Below are 16,091 nucleotides of genomic sequence, written 5' to 3' on the forward strand. Positions count from 1 at the left end.
AGTTGAAGAGAAGATCAGCTGAAGCGGCACAGAGCGTTCACCACAGCAGTGTCACAGCAGACCAGCAAACCCCACAACTCCACAAGCTCTCAAGCTCCACAACTTCACATACAGACCATCAAACTCCACAGCTCAAAACTCAGACTCACAAACCCCACAGAGCCACACTCAGACCTGCAAACACCAAAGCTTCACACTCAGACTTTCAAACTCCACAGCTCCACATCCAGAATCTCAGACTCACAAACTCCTCTGCGTCACACTCAGACCAGCAAACCGTACAGTTCAACAGTCAGATTCTCAATCTCCACAGCTCCACACACAAACTCACAAGCCCAACAACTCCACATTCAGATGACCAAAGCCCACAGCTCCACACTCAAACCAGCAAACCGAAGAGCTCCACACTCAGACCAACAAACCCCACAGCTCCACACTAGCAAACCTCACAACTCCTCGCTCAGGCCAACAAACTGCACAGCTGCACACTCAGACTAGCAAACCCCCACAACTCCTTGCTCAGACCAACAAACCCAAACTCCACAGCTCCACACCCAGACTCTCAAACTCAACAGCTACACTCTCAGACTCACAAACTCCTCTGTGTCACACTCAGACTCACAAATTCCACAGCTCCACACACAGACTCACAAGCCCAACAGCTCCACAATCAGACTCATAAACCCAGTAGCTCCACACTCAGACCAACAAACACCAAATCTACACACTCACTCATTGAAACTCCACAGCTTTAAACTCAGACTCACAAACCCGACAGCTCAACAATCAGACCAGTAAACCCCACAGCTCCACATTCAGACCAATAAATGAACAGCTCCACACTCAGACCAGAAAACCCCAAAGCTCCACACTCAGACTCACAAACCTCACAGATCCACACTCAGACCAGAAAACTCCACAGCTCAAAACTCAGACTCTCAAGCTCCACAACTTCACACTCAGACTCACAAACTCCACAACTCCACACTCAGACCATCAAACTCCAAAACTCAAAACTAAGACTCACAAACTCCAAAGGTCCACACTCCGACTCACCAGCTCCACAGATCCACACTCAGGGCTGCGTACACCAAAGCTTCACACTCAGACTTTCAAACTCCTCGGCGTCACCCTTAGAGTCACAAACCCCAGAGCTCCACACTCAGACCAGCAAACCTCACAGTTCCACAGTGAGACTCTCAATCTCCACAGCTCCACACTCAGACTCACAAATCCCCCAGCTTCACATTAAGACCAGCAAATACAATAGCTCCACACTCAGACCAGCAAACCCCACAGCTCAACACTCAGTTTCAAACTTCACAGCGTCACACTCAGACCAGCAAACGCAACAGCTCCACACACAGACTGACAAGCACAACAAGACCACATTCAGATGACTAAAGCACACAGTTCCACAGTCAGACTCATAAACCCAACAGCTCCACCCTCAGATTCTTAAATTCCACAGCTTCACTCGGACCAAGAAACACCAAATCTCCACACTCACACGTTCAAACTCCACAGCTTTAAACTCAGACTCACAAACCCGACAGCTCCACAATCAGCCCAGTAAACCCCATAGCTCGACAATCAGACCAGTGAATGCAAAAGCTCCACACTCAGACCAGTAAATACAACAGCTCCACAATCAGACCAGTAAATGCAACAGCTGCACAAACCAAACCTTACTGCTCTACATTCAGACCAGCAAACCCCACAGCTCTTTACTGAGACCAGCAAACCCCTCAGCTCCACACTCAGACCAGCAAAGCGCACACTGAGACCAGTAAAAGCAACAGTTCCACACTCAGACTCACAAACCCCACAACCCCAGACTCAGACCAGCAAACGCTAAAGCTCCATAATCAGACTTTCAAACTCCATGGCTCCGTACTCAGACTTAAAAAATCCACAGTTCCACAATCAGACCAGGAAACCACACATCTCCACATTCAGACTCACAAACCCTCCAGGTCCACATTTAGACAAGCAAACAAAACAGCTCCACATTCAGACTCACAAACCCTCCAGGTCCACATTTAGACAAGCAAACAAAACAGCTCCACATTCAGACTCACAAACCCCACATCTTCACACACAGATAAGCAAACAAAAAAGCTCCACAATTAGACCAGAAACCCCCAGCTCCATACGCACACCAGCAAACCTCAAAGCTAAACACTCAGACTCAAAAACCCCACAGTTCCACACTCAGAACAGAAAACCCCACAGTGTTACATTCAAACTCAAAAACCCCACAGCTCCACATTTAGACTCACATAACACAAAGCTCCACAATCAGAAAAACAAACCCCAAAGCTCTACACTCAGACCAGCAATCTCCACAAGTCCACAGATCAGCAAACCCCACAGCTCTTTACTGAGACCAGCAAACCCCTCAGCTCCTTCCTCAGACCAGCAAGCGCAAGAGCTCCACACTGAAACCAGCAAAACCCCACAGCTCCACACTCAGACCAGCAAACCCCAAGGCTCCACAGTCAGATCAGCAAAAACCCTATAGTTCTACACTCAGACTAGCTAAACCCCACAGCTCCACATTCAGACTAGTAAGCCCCAGACTCCGAACAGCAAACTCCACAGCTCCACACTCAGACCAACAAATCCCACAGCTCCACACTCAGACTAGCTAAACCCCATAGCTCCACAGTCAGACAAGCAAACCCCACAGCTAAACACTCAGACCAACATACCCCAAAGCACCAAACACAGACTCACAAACCCCACAGCTCCATACTCAGCCTAGCAAAACCTCACAGCTCCACAAGAAGAGTCATAAACGCCACAGCTCCACGCTCAGAACAGCAAACCCCACAGCTCCACACTCAGACCAACAAACCCCACAGCTCCACACTCAGACCAAAAAACCCTCCAGCTCCACACTCAGACCAGCAAACCCCAAAGCTCCTCACTGAGACCAGCAAAACCCCACAGCTCCACACGCAAAACAAGCAAACCCCACAGCTCCACAGTCAGATCAGCAAAAACCCTATAGTTCCACACTCTGACTAGTTTAACCCCACAGCTCCACACTCAAGACCAGCAAACCCCACAACTCCACACTCAGATCAGCAAAAACCCTATAGTTCCACACTCAGACTAGCTAAAGCCCACAGCTCCACACTCTGAACAGCAAACCCCTCAGCTCCACACTCAGAAGAGCAAACGCCACAGCTCCACACTCAGACCAGCAAACTCCACAGCTCCACACTCAGACTAGCTAAACCCCACAGCTCCACAGTCAGACAACCAAACCCCACAGCTAAACACTCAGACCAACATACCCCAAGGCTCCAAAGACAGACTCACAAACCCCACAGCTCCAAACTCAGCCTAGCAAAACCTCACAGCTCCATATTTAGACCAGATAACTCCACAGCTTCACAATCAGATCAGCAAACCCCACAGCTCCACACGAAGAGTAATAAACCCCACAGCTCCACGCTCAGAACAGCAAACCCCACAGCTCCACACTCAGACCAGGAAACCCCACAGCTCCACACTCAGATCAGCAAAAACCCTATAGTTCCACACTCAGACTAGCTAAAGCCCAAAGCTCCACATTCAGACTAGCAAGCCCCAGACTCCGAACAGCAAACCCCACAGCTCCACACTCACACCAACAAACCCCACAGCTCCACACTCAGACCAGCAAACCCCACAGCTCCACAATCAGAACAGCAAACCCCACAGCTCCTCACTGAGATCAGCAAACCCCACAGCTCCACACTCAGACCAGAAAACCCCACAGCTCCACAATCAGAAAAGCAAACCCCACAGCACCTCACTGAGACCAGCAAAAGCCACAGCACCATTCTCAGACCAGCAAACCCCACAGCTCCTCACTGAGACCAGCAAAACCCCACAGCTCCACACGCAGACAAACAAACCCCACAGCTCCTCACTGAGACCAGCAAACCCCACAGTGCCATACTCAGACCAGCAAACCCAACAGCTCCAGACTCAGAACAGGAAACCCCACAGCTCCACACTCAGAACAGCAAACCCCACAACTCCACACTCAGATCAGCAAAAACCCTATAGTTCCACACTCAGACTAGCTAAAGCCCACAGCTCCACATTCAGACTAGCAAGCCCCAGACTCCGAACAGCAAACCCCACAGCTCCACACTCACACCAACAAACCCCACAGCTCCACACTCAGACCAGCAAACCCCACAGCTCCACAATCAGAACAGCAAACCCCACAGCTCCTCACTGAGACCAGCAAACCCCACAGCTCCACACTCAGACCAGAAAACCCCACAGCTCCACAATCAGAACAGCAAACCCCACAGCACCTCACTGAGACCAGCAAAAGCCACAGCACCATTCTCAGACCAGCAAACCCCACAGCTCCTCACTGAGACCAGCAAAACCCCACAGCTCCACACTCAGACAAACAAACCCCACAGCTCCTCACTGAGACCAGCAAACCCCACAGTGCCATACTCAGACCAGCAAACCCCACAGCTCCAGACTCAGAACAGGAAACCCCACAGCTCCACACTCAGAACAGCAAACCCCACAGCTCCACACTCAGACTAGCTAAACCCCACAGCTCCACACTCTGAACAGCAAACCCCACAGCTCCACACTCAGAAGAGCAAACGCCACAGCTCCACACTCAGACCAGCAAACTCTACAGCTCCACACTCAGACCAACAAATCCCACAGCTCCACAGTCAGACTAGCTAAACCCCACAGCTCCACACTCAGACCAACAAACCCCACAGCTCCACACTCAGACTCACAAACCCCACAGCTCCACACTCAGACCAACAAACCCCACAGCTCCAAACACAGACTCACAAACCCCAGAGCTCCATACTCAGACCAGCAAACTCCAAAACTTCACACTCAGACCAGCAAAGCCCACAGCTCCACACGAAGAGTCATGAACCCCACAGATCCACACTCAGACCAACAAATCCCACAGCTCCTCACTGAGACCAGCAAACCCCACAGTTCCTCAGTGAGACCAGCAAACTCCACAGCTACACACTCAGACCAGCAAATCCCACATCTCCACACTCAGACCAGCAAACTCCACAGCTCCACACTCAGACCAGCAAACCCCACAGCTCCACACTAAGAGCAGCAAACCCCACAGCTCCACACTCAGACCAACAAATCTCACAGCTCCACGCTCAGTCTAGCAAACCCCAAGCATCTCACTCAGACCAGCAAACCCCACAGCTCCACACACAAACAAGCAAATCCCATAGCTCCACACTCAGACCAGCAAACTACACAGCTCCACACTCAGAACAGGAAACCCCACAGCTCCACATTCAGACCAACAAACCCCAGAGCTCCACACTCAGACCAGCAAACCCCACAACTCCACACTCAGACCAGAAAACCTCACAGCTCCACACTCAGAACAGCAAATCCCACAACTCCACAGTCAGACCAGCAATCCCCACAGCTCCACACTCAGAACAGGAAACCCTACAGCTCCACATTCAGAAGAGCAAACGCCACAGCTCCACACTCAGACCATCAAACTCCACAGCTCCACACTCAGATCAGCAAAAACCCTATAGTTCCACACTCTGACTAGTTTAACCCCACAGCTCCACACTCAAGACCAGCAAACCCCACAGATCCACACTCAGACCAACAAATCCCACAGCTCCTCACTGAGACCAGCAAACCCCACAGTTCCTCAGTGAGACCAGCAAACTCCACAGCTACACACTCAGACCAGCAAACCCCACAGCTTCACATTCAGAAGAGCAAACGCCACAGCTCCACACTCAGACCATCAGACTCCACAGCTCCACACTCAGAACAACAAATCCCACAGCTCCATAAAGCAGACTAGCAAAACCCCACAACTCCACACTCAGACAAGCAAACCCCACAGCTCCACACTCAGACCAACAAACCTCACAGCTCCACACTCAGACTCACAAACCCCACAGCTCCACACTCAGACCAGCAAACCCACCAGCTCCACACTCAGACAAGCAAACCCCACAGTTCCTCAGTGAGACCAGCAAACTCCACAGCTACACACTCAGAACAGCAAACCCCACAGCTCCACACTCAGAACAGCAAACCCCACAGCTTCACATTCAGAAGAGCAAACGCCACAGCTCCACACTCAGACCATCAGACTCCACAGCTCCACACTCAGAACAACAAATCCCACAGCTCCATAAAGCAGACTAGCAAAACCCCACAGCTCCACACTCAGACAAGCAAACCCCACAGCTCCACACTCAGACCAACAAACCCCACAGCTCCACACTCAGACTCACAAACCCCACAGCTCCACACTCAGACCAACAAACCCCACAGCTCCATACTCAACCTAGCAAAACCTCACAGCTCCACACTCAGAACAGCAAATCCCACAACTCCATATTCAGACCAGCAAACCCCACAGCTCCACAGTCAGACCAGCAATCCCCACAGCTCCACACTCAGAACAGGAAACCCTACAGCTCCACATTCAGAAGAGCAAACGCCACAGCTCCACACTCAGACCAGCAAACCCCACAACTCCACACTCAGATCAGCAAAAACCCTATAGTTCCACACTCAGACTAGCTAAACCCCACAGCTCCACACTCTGAACAGCAAACCCCACAGCTCCACACTCAGAAGAGCAAACGCCACAGCTCCACACTCAGACCAGCAAACTCTACAGCTCCACACTCAGACCAACAAATCCCACAGCTCCACAGTCAGACTAGCTAAACCCCACAGCTCCACAGTCAGACAAGCAAACCCCACAGCTAAACACTCAGACCAACATACCCCAAGGCTCCAAACACAGACTCACAAACCCCACAGCTCCATACTCAGCCTAGCAAAACCTCACAGCTCCATACTCAGACCAGCAAACTCCACAACTTCACACTCAGACCAGCAAACCCCACAGCTCCACACGAAGAGTCATATACCCCACAGATCCACACTCAGACCAACAAATCCCACAGCTCCTCACTGAGACCAGCAAACCCCACAGCTCCACACTCAGACCAGCAAACCCACCAGCTCCACACTCAGACAAGCAAACCCCACAGTTCCTCAGTGAGACCAGCAAACTCCATAGCTCCACACTCAGACCAACAAATCTCACAGCTCCATGCTCAGTCTAGCAAACCCCAAGCTTCTCACTCAGACCAGCAAACCCCAAAGCTCCACACACAGACAAGCAAACCCCAAGCTTCTCACTCAGACCAGCAAACCCCACAGCTCCACACACAGACAAGCAAATCCCACAGCTCCACACTCAGAACAGGAAACCCCACAGCTCCACATTCAGAACAACAAACCCCAGAGCTCCACACTCAGACCAGCAAACCCCACAACTCCACACTCAGATCAGCAATCCCCACTTCTCCACAATCCGACCAACAAACCCCACAGCTCCACACTCAGACCAACAAACCCCACAGCTCCACACTCAGACCAGCAAACCCGACAGCTCCACACTCAGACCAGCAAACGCTACAGCTCCACACTCAGACCAGCAAACCCGACAGCTCCACAAGCAGACCAGCAAACGCTACAGCTCCACACTCAGACCAGCAAACCCGACAGCTCCACAAGCAGACCAGCAAACCCCACAGCTCCAGACACAGACAAGCAAATCCCATAGCTCCACAATCAGACCAACAAACCCCACAGCTTCACACTCAGACCAGCAAACCCCACAGCTCCACACTCAGACCAGCAAACCCGACAGCTCCACACTCAGACCAGCAAACGCTACAGCTCCACACTCAGACCAGCAAACCCGACAGCTCCACAAGCAGAAAAGCAAACCCCACAGCTCCAGAGACAGACAAGCAAATCCCATAGCTCCACAATCAGACCAACAAACCCCACAGCTTCACACTCAGATCAGCAAACCCCACAGCTCCACACTCAGACCAGCAAACCCGACAGCTCCACAAGCAGACCAGCAAACGCTACAGCTCCACACTCAGACCAGCAAACCCGACAGCTCCACAAGCAGACCAGCAAACCCCACAGCTCCAGACACAGACAAGCAAATCCCATAGCTCCACAATCAGACCAACAAACCCCACAGCTTCACACTCAGACCAGCAAACCCCACAGCTCCACACTCAGACCAGCAAACCCGACAGCTCCACACTCAGACCAGCAAACGCTACAGCTCCACACTCAGACCAGCAAACCCGACAGCTCCACAAGCAGAAAAGCAAACCCCACAGCTCCAGAGACAGACAAGCAAATCCCATAGCTCCACAATCAGACCAACAAACCCCACAGCTTCACACTCAGATCAGCAAACCCCACAGCTCCACACTCAGACCAACAATCCCTACACCTCCACACTCAGACCAGCAAACCCCACAGCTCCACACGCAGACCAGCAAACCCCACAGCTCCACACTCAGTCTCATAAACAGCGGTTTCAGAAGAGGACAAGGCTTAAGGTGGCTCCCTCTTCACCAGCTTCTGGTTTGAATTTCCCTCTTCCACCTTAAATGTTCACAGCATTCTACACATAAATGTCACCATAGGTAGAACTGTGGGACTTATAAACTGTCATAGCGCCACCTGTGCAGAATCCATGACAGGCAACACCAAACCGCTGAAAGTGTGTGAGCACAACCCTCGAGAGTTTCGTTTCACAAGACGTTTGACACAAAACACAGTGAGTGCCCAAGACTGAGAGGACAGTCCAGACTCACCATCAGGAACAACAAACCTCAGACAGCCAGCCAAACCGCGCTGGATGCTTCCACATGGCAACCTGCTCACATGACAACACAGTCTGTACCCAACTTTTCTTCCTCTCTCTCTCTCTCTCTCTCTCTCTCTCTCTCTCTCTCACTCGCTCTCAATCTCTCGCTCTCTCTCACTCCCTCTGTCTTCCATCCCTCCCTCTCTCTCTCCCCCTCCTTTCCCCGTCTCTCTCTCTCTCTCAGCTGTTTTACTGTAACTGAAGGCTGTCCATTTAGTGTCACTGTCTTTCTGTCCCCCTCCTCTCTCTTCTCTCTCTCTTCCCCTATCTTTCTCTCTCGCTCTCCCTCTCTCAGCTGTTTTGCTGTAACTGAAGGCTGGCCATTCAGTCTCTCTGCCTCTCTATCCCCCCCCCCCCCCCCCCCCCCCGCCCTCTCTCTCTCTCTCTCTCTCTCTCTCTCTCTCTCTCTCTCTCTCTCTCAGTGTCACTGTGTCACCATATGCTGAAATTCTGCAAACCCCGTAGCTTTTCTGTACATCACTAAATGTTTATAACTCACACATGTGGAACGTTTCACAGACCAGCAAACCTAACAACTGCACATTCAGACTCGCATACCCCACAGCTTCACACTCAGACTTTCAACTCCACACCTTCACACTCAGACCAGCAAACACAACCGCTACATACTCAGACCAGCAAAACCCAAAAGCTCCACACTAAGAATCAAAAACCTCACAGCTCCACAATCAGACCCGAAAACACGACAGCTCCACGCTCAGACCAACAAAGCATCAGCTCCATACTCAGATTCACAAGCCCAACAGCTTAACATTCAGACAAGCAAAGCCCATATCTCCACAATCAAACTCATAAACCCAACAGATCCACACTTAGACTAGCAAAGAAGAAAGCTCCACACTCAGACAGTAAAACTCCACGACTTCATATTCAGACCCCACAGCTTCACACTCACACTCACAAACCCCACAGCTCAAAAGCCAGACTTTCAAACCCCACAGCTCCACACACAGACTCAGAAACCACACAGCTCCACACTCAGACCAGCAAAACCCCACAGCTCCACACACAGACTCACAAACCATACAGCTCCACACTCAGACCAGCAAAACACCACAGCTCCACACTCAGACCAGCAAAGCCCACAGCTCCTCAGTGAGACCAACAAAACCCCACAGCTCCACACTAAGAGCAGCAAACCCCACAGCTCCACACTCAGAACAGCAAATCCGACAGCTCCACACTCAGACCAGAAAATCCGACAGCTCCACACTCAGACCAGCCAACCCCACAGCTCCACACTGAGAACAGCAAACCCCACACCTCCACACTAAATCCAAAAACCCCACAGCTCCACACACAGACTCAAAAACCACACAGCTCCACACTCAGACTAGCAAAACCCCACAGCTCCACACATAGACCAGCAAAACTAAAAGCTCCAGACTCAGTTCAACAAACCCCACAGCTCCACACTCAGACCAGCAAACCCCACAGGTGCACACTCAGATGCATAAAACCCACAGCTCCACACTCAGACTAGCTGAACCTCACAGCTCCACACTCAGACTAGCAAAACCACAAAGCTCCACACACAGACTCACATTCCCCACAGCTCCACACTCAGGCTCACAAACCCCACAGCTCCAGGATCAGACCAACAAACCCCACAGGTCCACACTCTGACCAGCAAAACCCCACAGCTCCATACACAGACTCAGAAACCATACAGCTGCACACTCAGACCAGCAAAACCCCACAGCTCCACACACAGACTCACAAACCCCACAGCTCCACACACAGACTCACAAACCCCACAGCTCCACACTCAGACCAGCAAAACCCCACGACTCCACACTCAGATGCACAAACCCCACAGCTCCACACATAGACCAGCAAAACTCAAAGCTCCAGACTCAGTTCAACAAACCCCACAGCTCCACATTCAGAACAGCAAACCCCACGTGTGCACACTCAGACTCATAAACCCCAGAGCTCCATAGTCAGACTAGCTGAACCCCACAGATCCACACTCAGACTAGCTAAACCCCACAGCTCCAGGCTCAGACCAGCAAACCCCACAGCTCCACACTCAGACTAGCTAAATCCCACAGCTCCACACTCAGACCAGCAATCCCCACAGCTCCACACTCAGAACAGCAAACCCCACAGCTCCACACTCAGACCAGCAAACCCCACAGCTCCACACGCAGACCAACAAACCCCACAGCTCCACACTCAGACTAGCTAAATCCCACAGCTCCACACTCAGACCAGCAAAACACCACAGCTCCACACTCAGACCAGCAAACCCCACAGCTCCTCAATGAGACCAACAAAACCCCACAGCTCCACACTAAGAGCAGCAAACCCCACAGCTCCATACTCAGAACAGCAAATCCGACAGGTCCACACTCAGACCAGAAAATCCGACAGCTCCACACTCAGACCAGCAAAACCCACAACTCCACACTCAGACTAGCAAAATCCCTATAGTTCCAAACTCAGACTAGCTAAACCCCACAGCTCCACATTTAGACAGCAAACCCCAGACTCCGAACAGCAAACCCCACAACTCCACACTCAGACCAACAAACTCTACAGCTCCTCACTGAGACCAGCAAACCCCACAGCTCCACATTCAGACCAGCAAACCCCACAGCTCCTCAGTAAGACCAGCAAAACCCCACAGCTCCACACTAACACCAGCAAACCCCACAGCTCCACGTTCAGAACAGCAAATCCGACAGCTCCACACTCAGACCAGAAAATCCGACAGCTCCACACTCAGACCAGCCAACCCCACAGCTCCACACTGAGAACAGCAAACCCCACAGCTCCACACACAGACTCACAAACCCCACAGCTCCAGGCTCAGACCAACAAACCCCAAAGCTCCACACTCAGACCAGCAAAACTCAAAGCTCCACACTCAGACCAGCAAAACCCCACAGCTCCACACTCAGATGCACAAACCCCACAGCTCCACACATAGACCAGCAAAACTCAAAGCTCCAGACTCAGTTCAACAAACCCCACAGCTCCACACTCACACTAGCTAAACCACACGACTCCACACTCAGGCTCACAAACCCCATAGCTCCCCACTCATACCAGCAAAATCCCTATAGCTCCACACTCAGACTAGCTAAACCCCACAGCTCCACATTCAGACCAGCAAACCCCACAGCTCCACACTCAGACCAGCTAACCCCACAGCTCCAAACTCAGACTAGCTAAACCCCACAGCTCCACACTCAGACCAGCAAACCTCACACCTCCACACTCAGAGTCAAAACCTCCCAGCTGCACACGAAGAGTCATAAACTCCACAGCTCCACACACAGACCAGCAAACCCCACAACTCCACACTCAGACCAGCAAACCCCACAGCTCCACACTCAGACCAGCTAACCCCACAGCTCCAAACTCAGACTAGCTAAACCCCACAGCTTCACACTCAGACCAGCAAACCCCAGAGCTCCACAGTGAGACCAGCAAAACCCCACAGCTCCACACTCAGACCAGCTAACCCCACAGCTCCAAACTCAGACTAGCTAAACCCCACAGCTTCACACTCAGACCAGCAAACCCCAGAGCTCCACAGTGAGACCAGCAAAACCCCACAACTCCACACTAAGACCAGAAAATCCGACAGCTCCACACTCAGACCAGAATATCCGACAGCTCCACACTCAGACCAGCAAACCCCACAGCTCCACACTCTGAACAGCAAACCCCACAGCTCCACACTCAATCCAAAAACCCCACAGCTCCACACACAGACTCACAAACCACACAGCTCCAGGCTCAGACCAACAAACCCCACAGCTCCCCACTCAGACCAGCAAAACCCCACAGCTCCACACTCAGATGCACAAACCCCACAGCTCCACACATAGACCAGCAAAACTCAAAGGTCCAGACTCAGTTCAACAAACCCCACAGCTCCACATTCACACTAGCTAAACTCCACAGCTCCACATTCAGACTGGCAAAATCCCTATAGTTCCACACTCAGACTAGCTAAACCCCACAACTGCACACTCAGACCAGCAAACCTCACAGCTCCACACTCAGAGTCATAAACTCCACAGCTCCACACTCAGACCAACAAACCCCACAGCTCCTCACTGACACCAGCAAACCCCACAGCTCCCCACTCAGACCAGCAAACCCCACAGCTCCTCAGTGAGACCAGCAAAACCCCACAACTCCACACTAAGACCAGAAAATCCGACAGCTCCACACTCAGACCAGAAAATCCGACAGCTCCTCAGTGAGACCAGCAAAACCACACAACTCCACACTAAGACCAACAAACCCCACAGCTCCTCACTGACACCAGCAAACCCCACAGCTCCACACTCAGACCAGCAAACCCCACAGCTCCTCACTGACACCAGCAAAACCCCACAACTCCACACTAAGACCAGAAAACCCCACAGCTCCACACTGAGAACAGCAAACCCCACAGCTCCACACTCAATCCAAAAACCCCACAGCTCCACACACAGACTCACAAACCACACAGCTCCACACTCTGGCCAGCAAATATCCACAGCTCCACACACAGACTTACAAACCATACAGCTCCACACTCAGACCAGCAAAAACCCCACAACTCCAAACTCAGACCAGCAAAACCCCACAGCTCCACACACAGACTCACAAACCCCCCAGCTCCACACTCAGACCAGCAAAACTCAAAGCTCCAGACTCAGTTCAACAAACCCCACAGCTCCACGCTCAGACTAGCTAAACCCCACAGCTCCACACTCAGACCAGCAAAACCCACAACTCCACACTCAGAATAGCAAAATCCCTATAGTTCCACACTCAGACTAGCTAAACAACACAGCTCCACATTCAGACCAGCAAACCCCACAGCTCCAGGCTCAGACCAACAAACCCCACAGCTCCACACTCAGACTAGCTAAACCCCACAGCTCCACATTCAGACCAGCAAACCCCACAGCTCCACACTCAGACCAGCTAACCCCACAGCTCCAAACTCAGACTAGCTAAACCCCACAGCTCCACACTCAGACTAGCTAAACCCCACAGCTCCACACTCAGACCAGCAAACCCCACAGCTCCACACTCAGACCAGCAAACCCCACGGGTGCACACTCAGACTCATAAACCCCACAGCTCCACACTCAGACCAGCAAACCCCACAGCTCCACACTCAGACCAGCAAACCCCACAGGTGCACACTCAGACGCATAAACCCCACAGCTCCACACTCAGACTAGCTGAACCCCACAGCTCCACACTCAGGCTCACAAACCCCACAGCTCCAGGCTCAGACCAACAAACCCCACAGCTCCACACAAAGACTCACATTCCCCACAGCTCCACACTCAGGCTCACAAACCCCACAGCTCCAGGCTCAGACCAACAAACCCCACAGCTCCACACACAGACTCACATTCCCCACAGCTCCACACTCAGGCTCACAAACCCCACAGCTCCACACTCAGACCAGCAAAACCCCACAGCTCCACACACAGACTCACATTCCCCACAGCTCCACACTCAGGCTCACAAACCCCACAGCTCCAGGCTCAGACCAACAAACCCCACAGCTCCACACTCAGATGAGCAAAACCCCACAGCTCCACACACAGACTCACAAACCCCACAGCTCCACACACAGACTCACAAACCCCACAGCTCCACACTCAGACCAGCAAAACCCCACAGCTCCACACTCAGATGCACAAACCCCACAGCTCCACACATAGACCAGCAAAACTCAAAGCTCCACACTCAGACCAGCAAACCCCACAGCTCCTCAGTGAGACCAGCAAAACCCCACAACTCGACACTCAGACCAGAAAATCCGACAGCTCCACACTCAGACCAGCAAACCCCACAGCTCCACACTGAGAACAGCAAACCCCACAGCTCCACACTCAATCCAAAAACCCCACAGCTCCACACACAGACTCACAAACCACACAGCTCCACACTCTGACCAGCAAAATTCCACAGCTCCACACACAGACTTACAAACCATACAGCTCCACACTCAGACCAGCAAAACCCCACAGCTCCACACACAGACTCACAAACCCCACAGCTCCACACTCAGACCAGCAAAACCCCACGACTCCACACTCAGATGCATAAACCACACAGCTCCACACATAGACCAGCAAAACTCAAAGCTCCAGACTCAGTTCAACAAACCCCACAGCTCCACACGTAGACCAGCAAACCCCACAGCTCCACACTCAGACCAGCAAAAACCCTATAGCTCCACACTCAGACTAGCTAAACCACATGACTCCACACTCAGGCTCACAAACCCCACAGCTCCAGGCTCAGACCAACAAACCCCACAGCTCCACACTTAGACCAGCAAAACCCCACAGCCCCACACTCAGACTAGCTAAACTACACACCTCCACACTCAGACTAGCTAAACCCCACAGCTCCAAACTTAGACTAGTTAAACCCCACAGTTCCACACTCAGACTAGCTAAACCCCACAGCTCCACACTCAGACCAGCAAACCCCACAACTCCACACTCAGACCAGCAAAAACCTTATAGTTCCACACTCAGACTAGCAAAACCCCACAGCTCCACATTCAGACCAGCAAGCCCCACAGCCCCAGACTCCAATCAGCAAACCCCACAGCTCCACACTCAGACCAACAAACCCCACAGCTCCACACTCAGTCTCACAAACCCCAGAGGTCCACATTCAGACCAACATACCCCAAGGCTCCAAACTGAGGCTCACAAACCCCACAGCTCCACACTTAGTCCAAAAACCCCACAGCTCCACACTCTGACTCACAAACCCCATAGTTTCACTCTCAGACCAGCAAACCTCACAACTGCACACTCAGACCAGCAAACCTCACAGCTCCACACTCAGTGTCACAAACCTCACAGCTCCACATGAAGAGTCATAAACCCCACAGCTCCACACTCAGAACAGCAAACCCCACAGCTCCACACTCAGACCAACAAACCCCACAGCTCCACACGAAGAGTCATAAACCCCACAGCTCCACACTCAGAACAGCAAACCCCACAGCTCCAAACTCAGACCAACAAACCCCACAGCTCCACACAGCAAACTCCACAGCTTCTCCCTCAGACCAGCAAACCCCACAGCTCCACACACAGACCAGCAAACCCCACAGCTCCACAATCAGACCAACAAACCCTACAGCTCCACACTCAGACCAGCAAACCCGACAGCTCCACACGCAGACCAGCAAACCCCACATCTCCACACTCAGTCTCATAAACAGCAGTTTCAGAAGAGGACAAGGCTTAAGGTGGCTCCCTCTTCACCAGCTTCTGGTTTGAATTTCCCTCTTCCACCTTAAATGTTCACAGCATTCTACACA

The 16,091-nt window shown here is 52.0% G+C and overlaps 1 protein-coding gene across 7 annotated transcripts in view; it reads right to left on the minus strand.

The window, feature by feature from the left end:
• The window catches only part of kcnn1b (potassium intermediate/small conductance calcium-activated channel, subfamily N, member 1b), a 114,530-nt gene that overhangs the window by 58,921 nt on the left and 39,518 nt on the right, over positions 1-16,091 (minus strand). Inside the window, exon 1 of one of the 7 annotated variants that reach the window (XM_037535780.1) lies at positions 8,703-8,784. The exons of 4 other annotated variants lie outside the window; for them this stretch is intronic. In XM_037535780.1, coding sequence (XP_037391677.1) covers positions 8,703-8,705 — 3 coding nt within the window. In that variant the 5' untranslated portion in view covers positions 8,706-8,784. 2 more of the 7 variants (XM_037535778.1, XM_037535779.1) reach the window with 2 other exon arrangements.

This window comes from Pygocentrus nattereri, chromosome 28, assembly GCF_015220715.1.
Source record: "Pygocentrus nattereri isolate fPygNat1 chromosome 28, fPygNat1.pri, whole genome shotgun sequence".
NCBI lineage: Eukaryota > Metazoa > Chordata > Actinopteri > Characiformes > Serrasalmidae > Pygocentrus > Pygocentrus nattereri.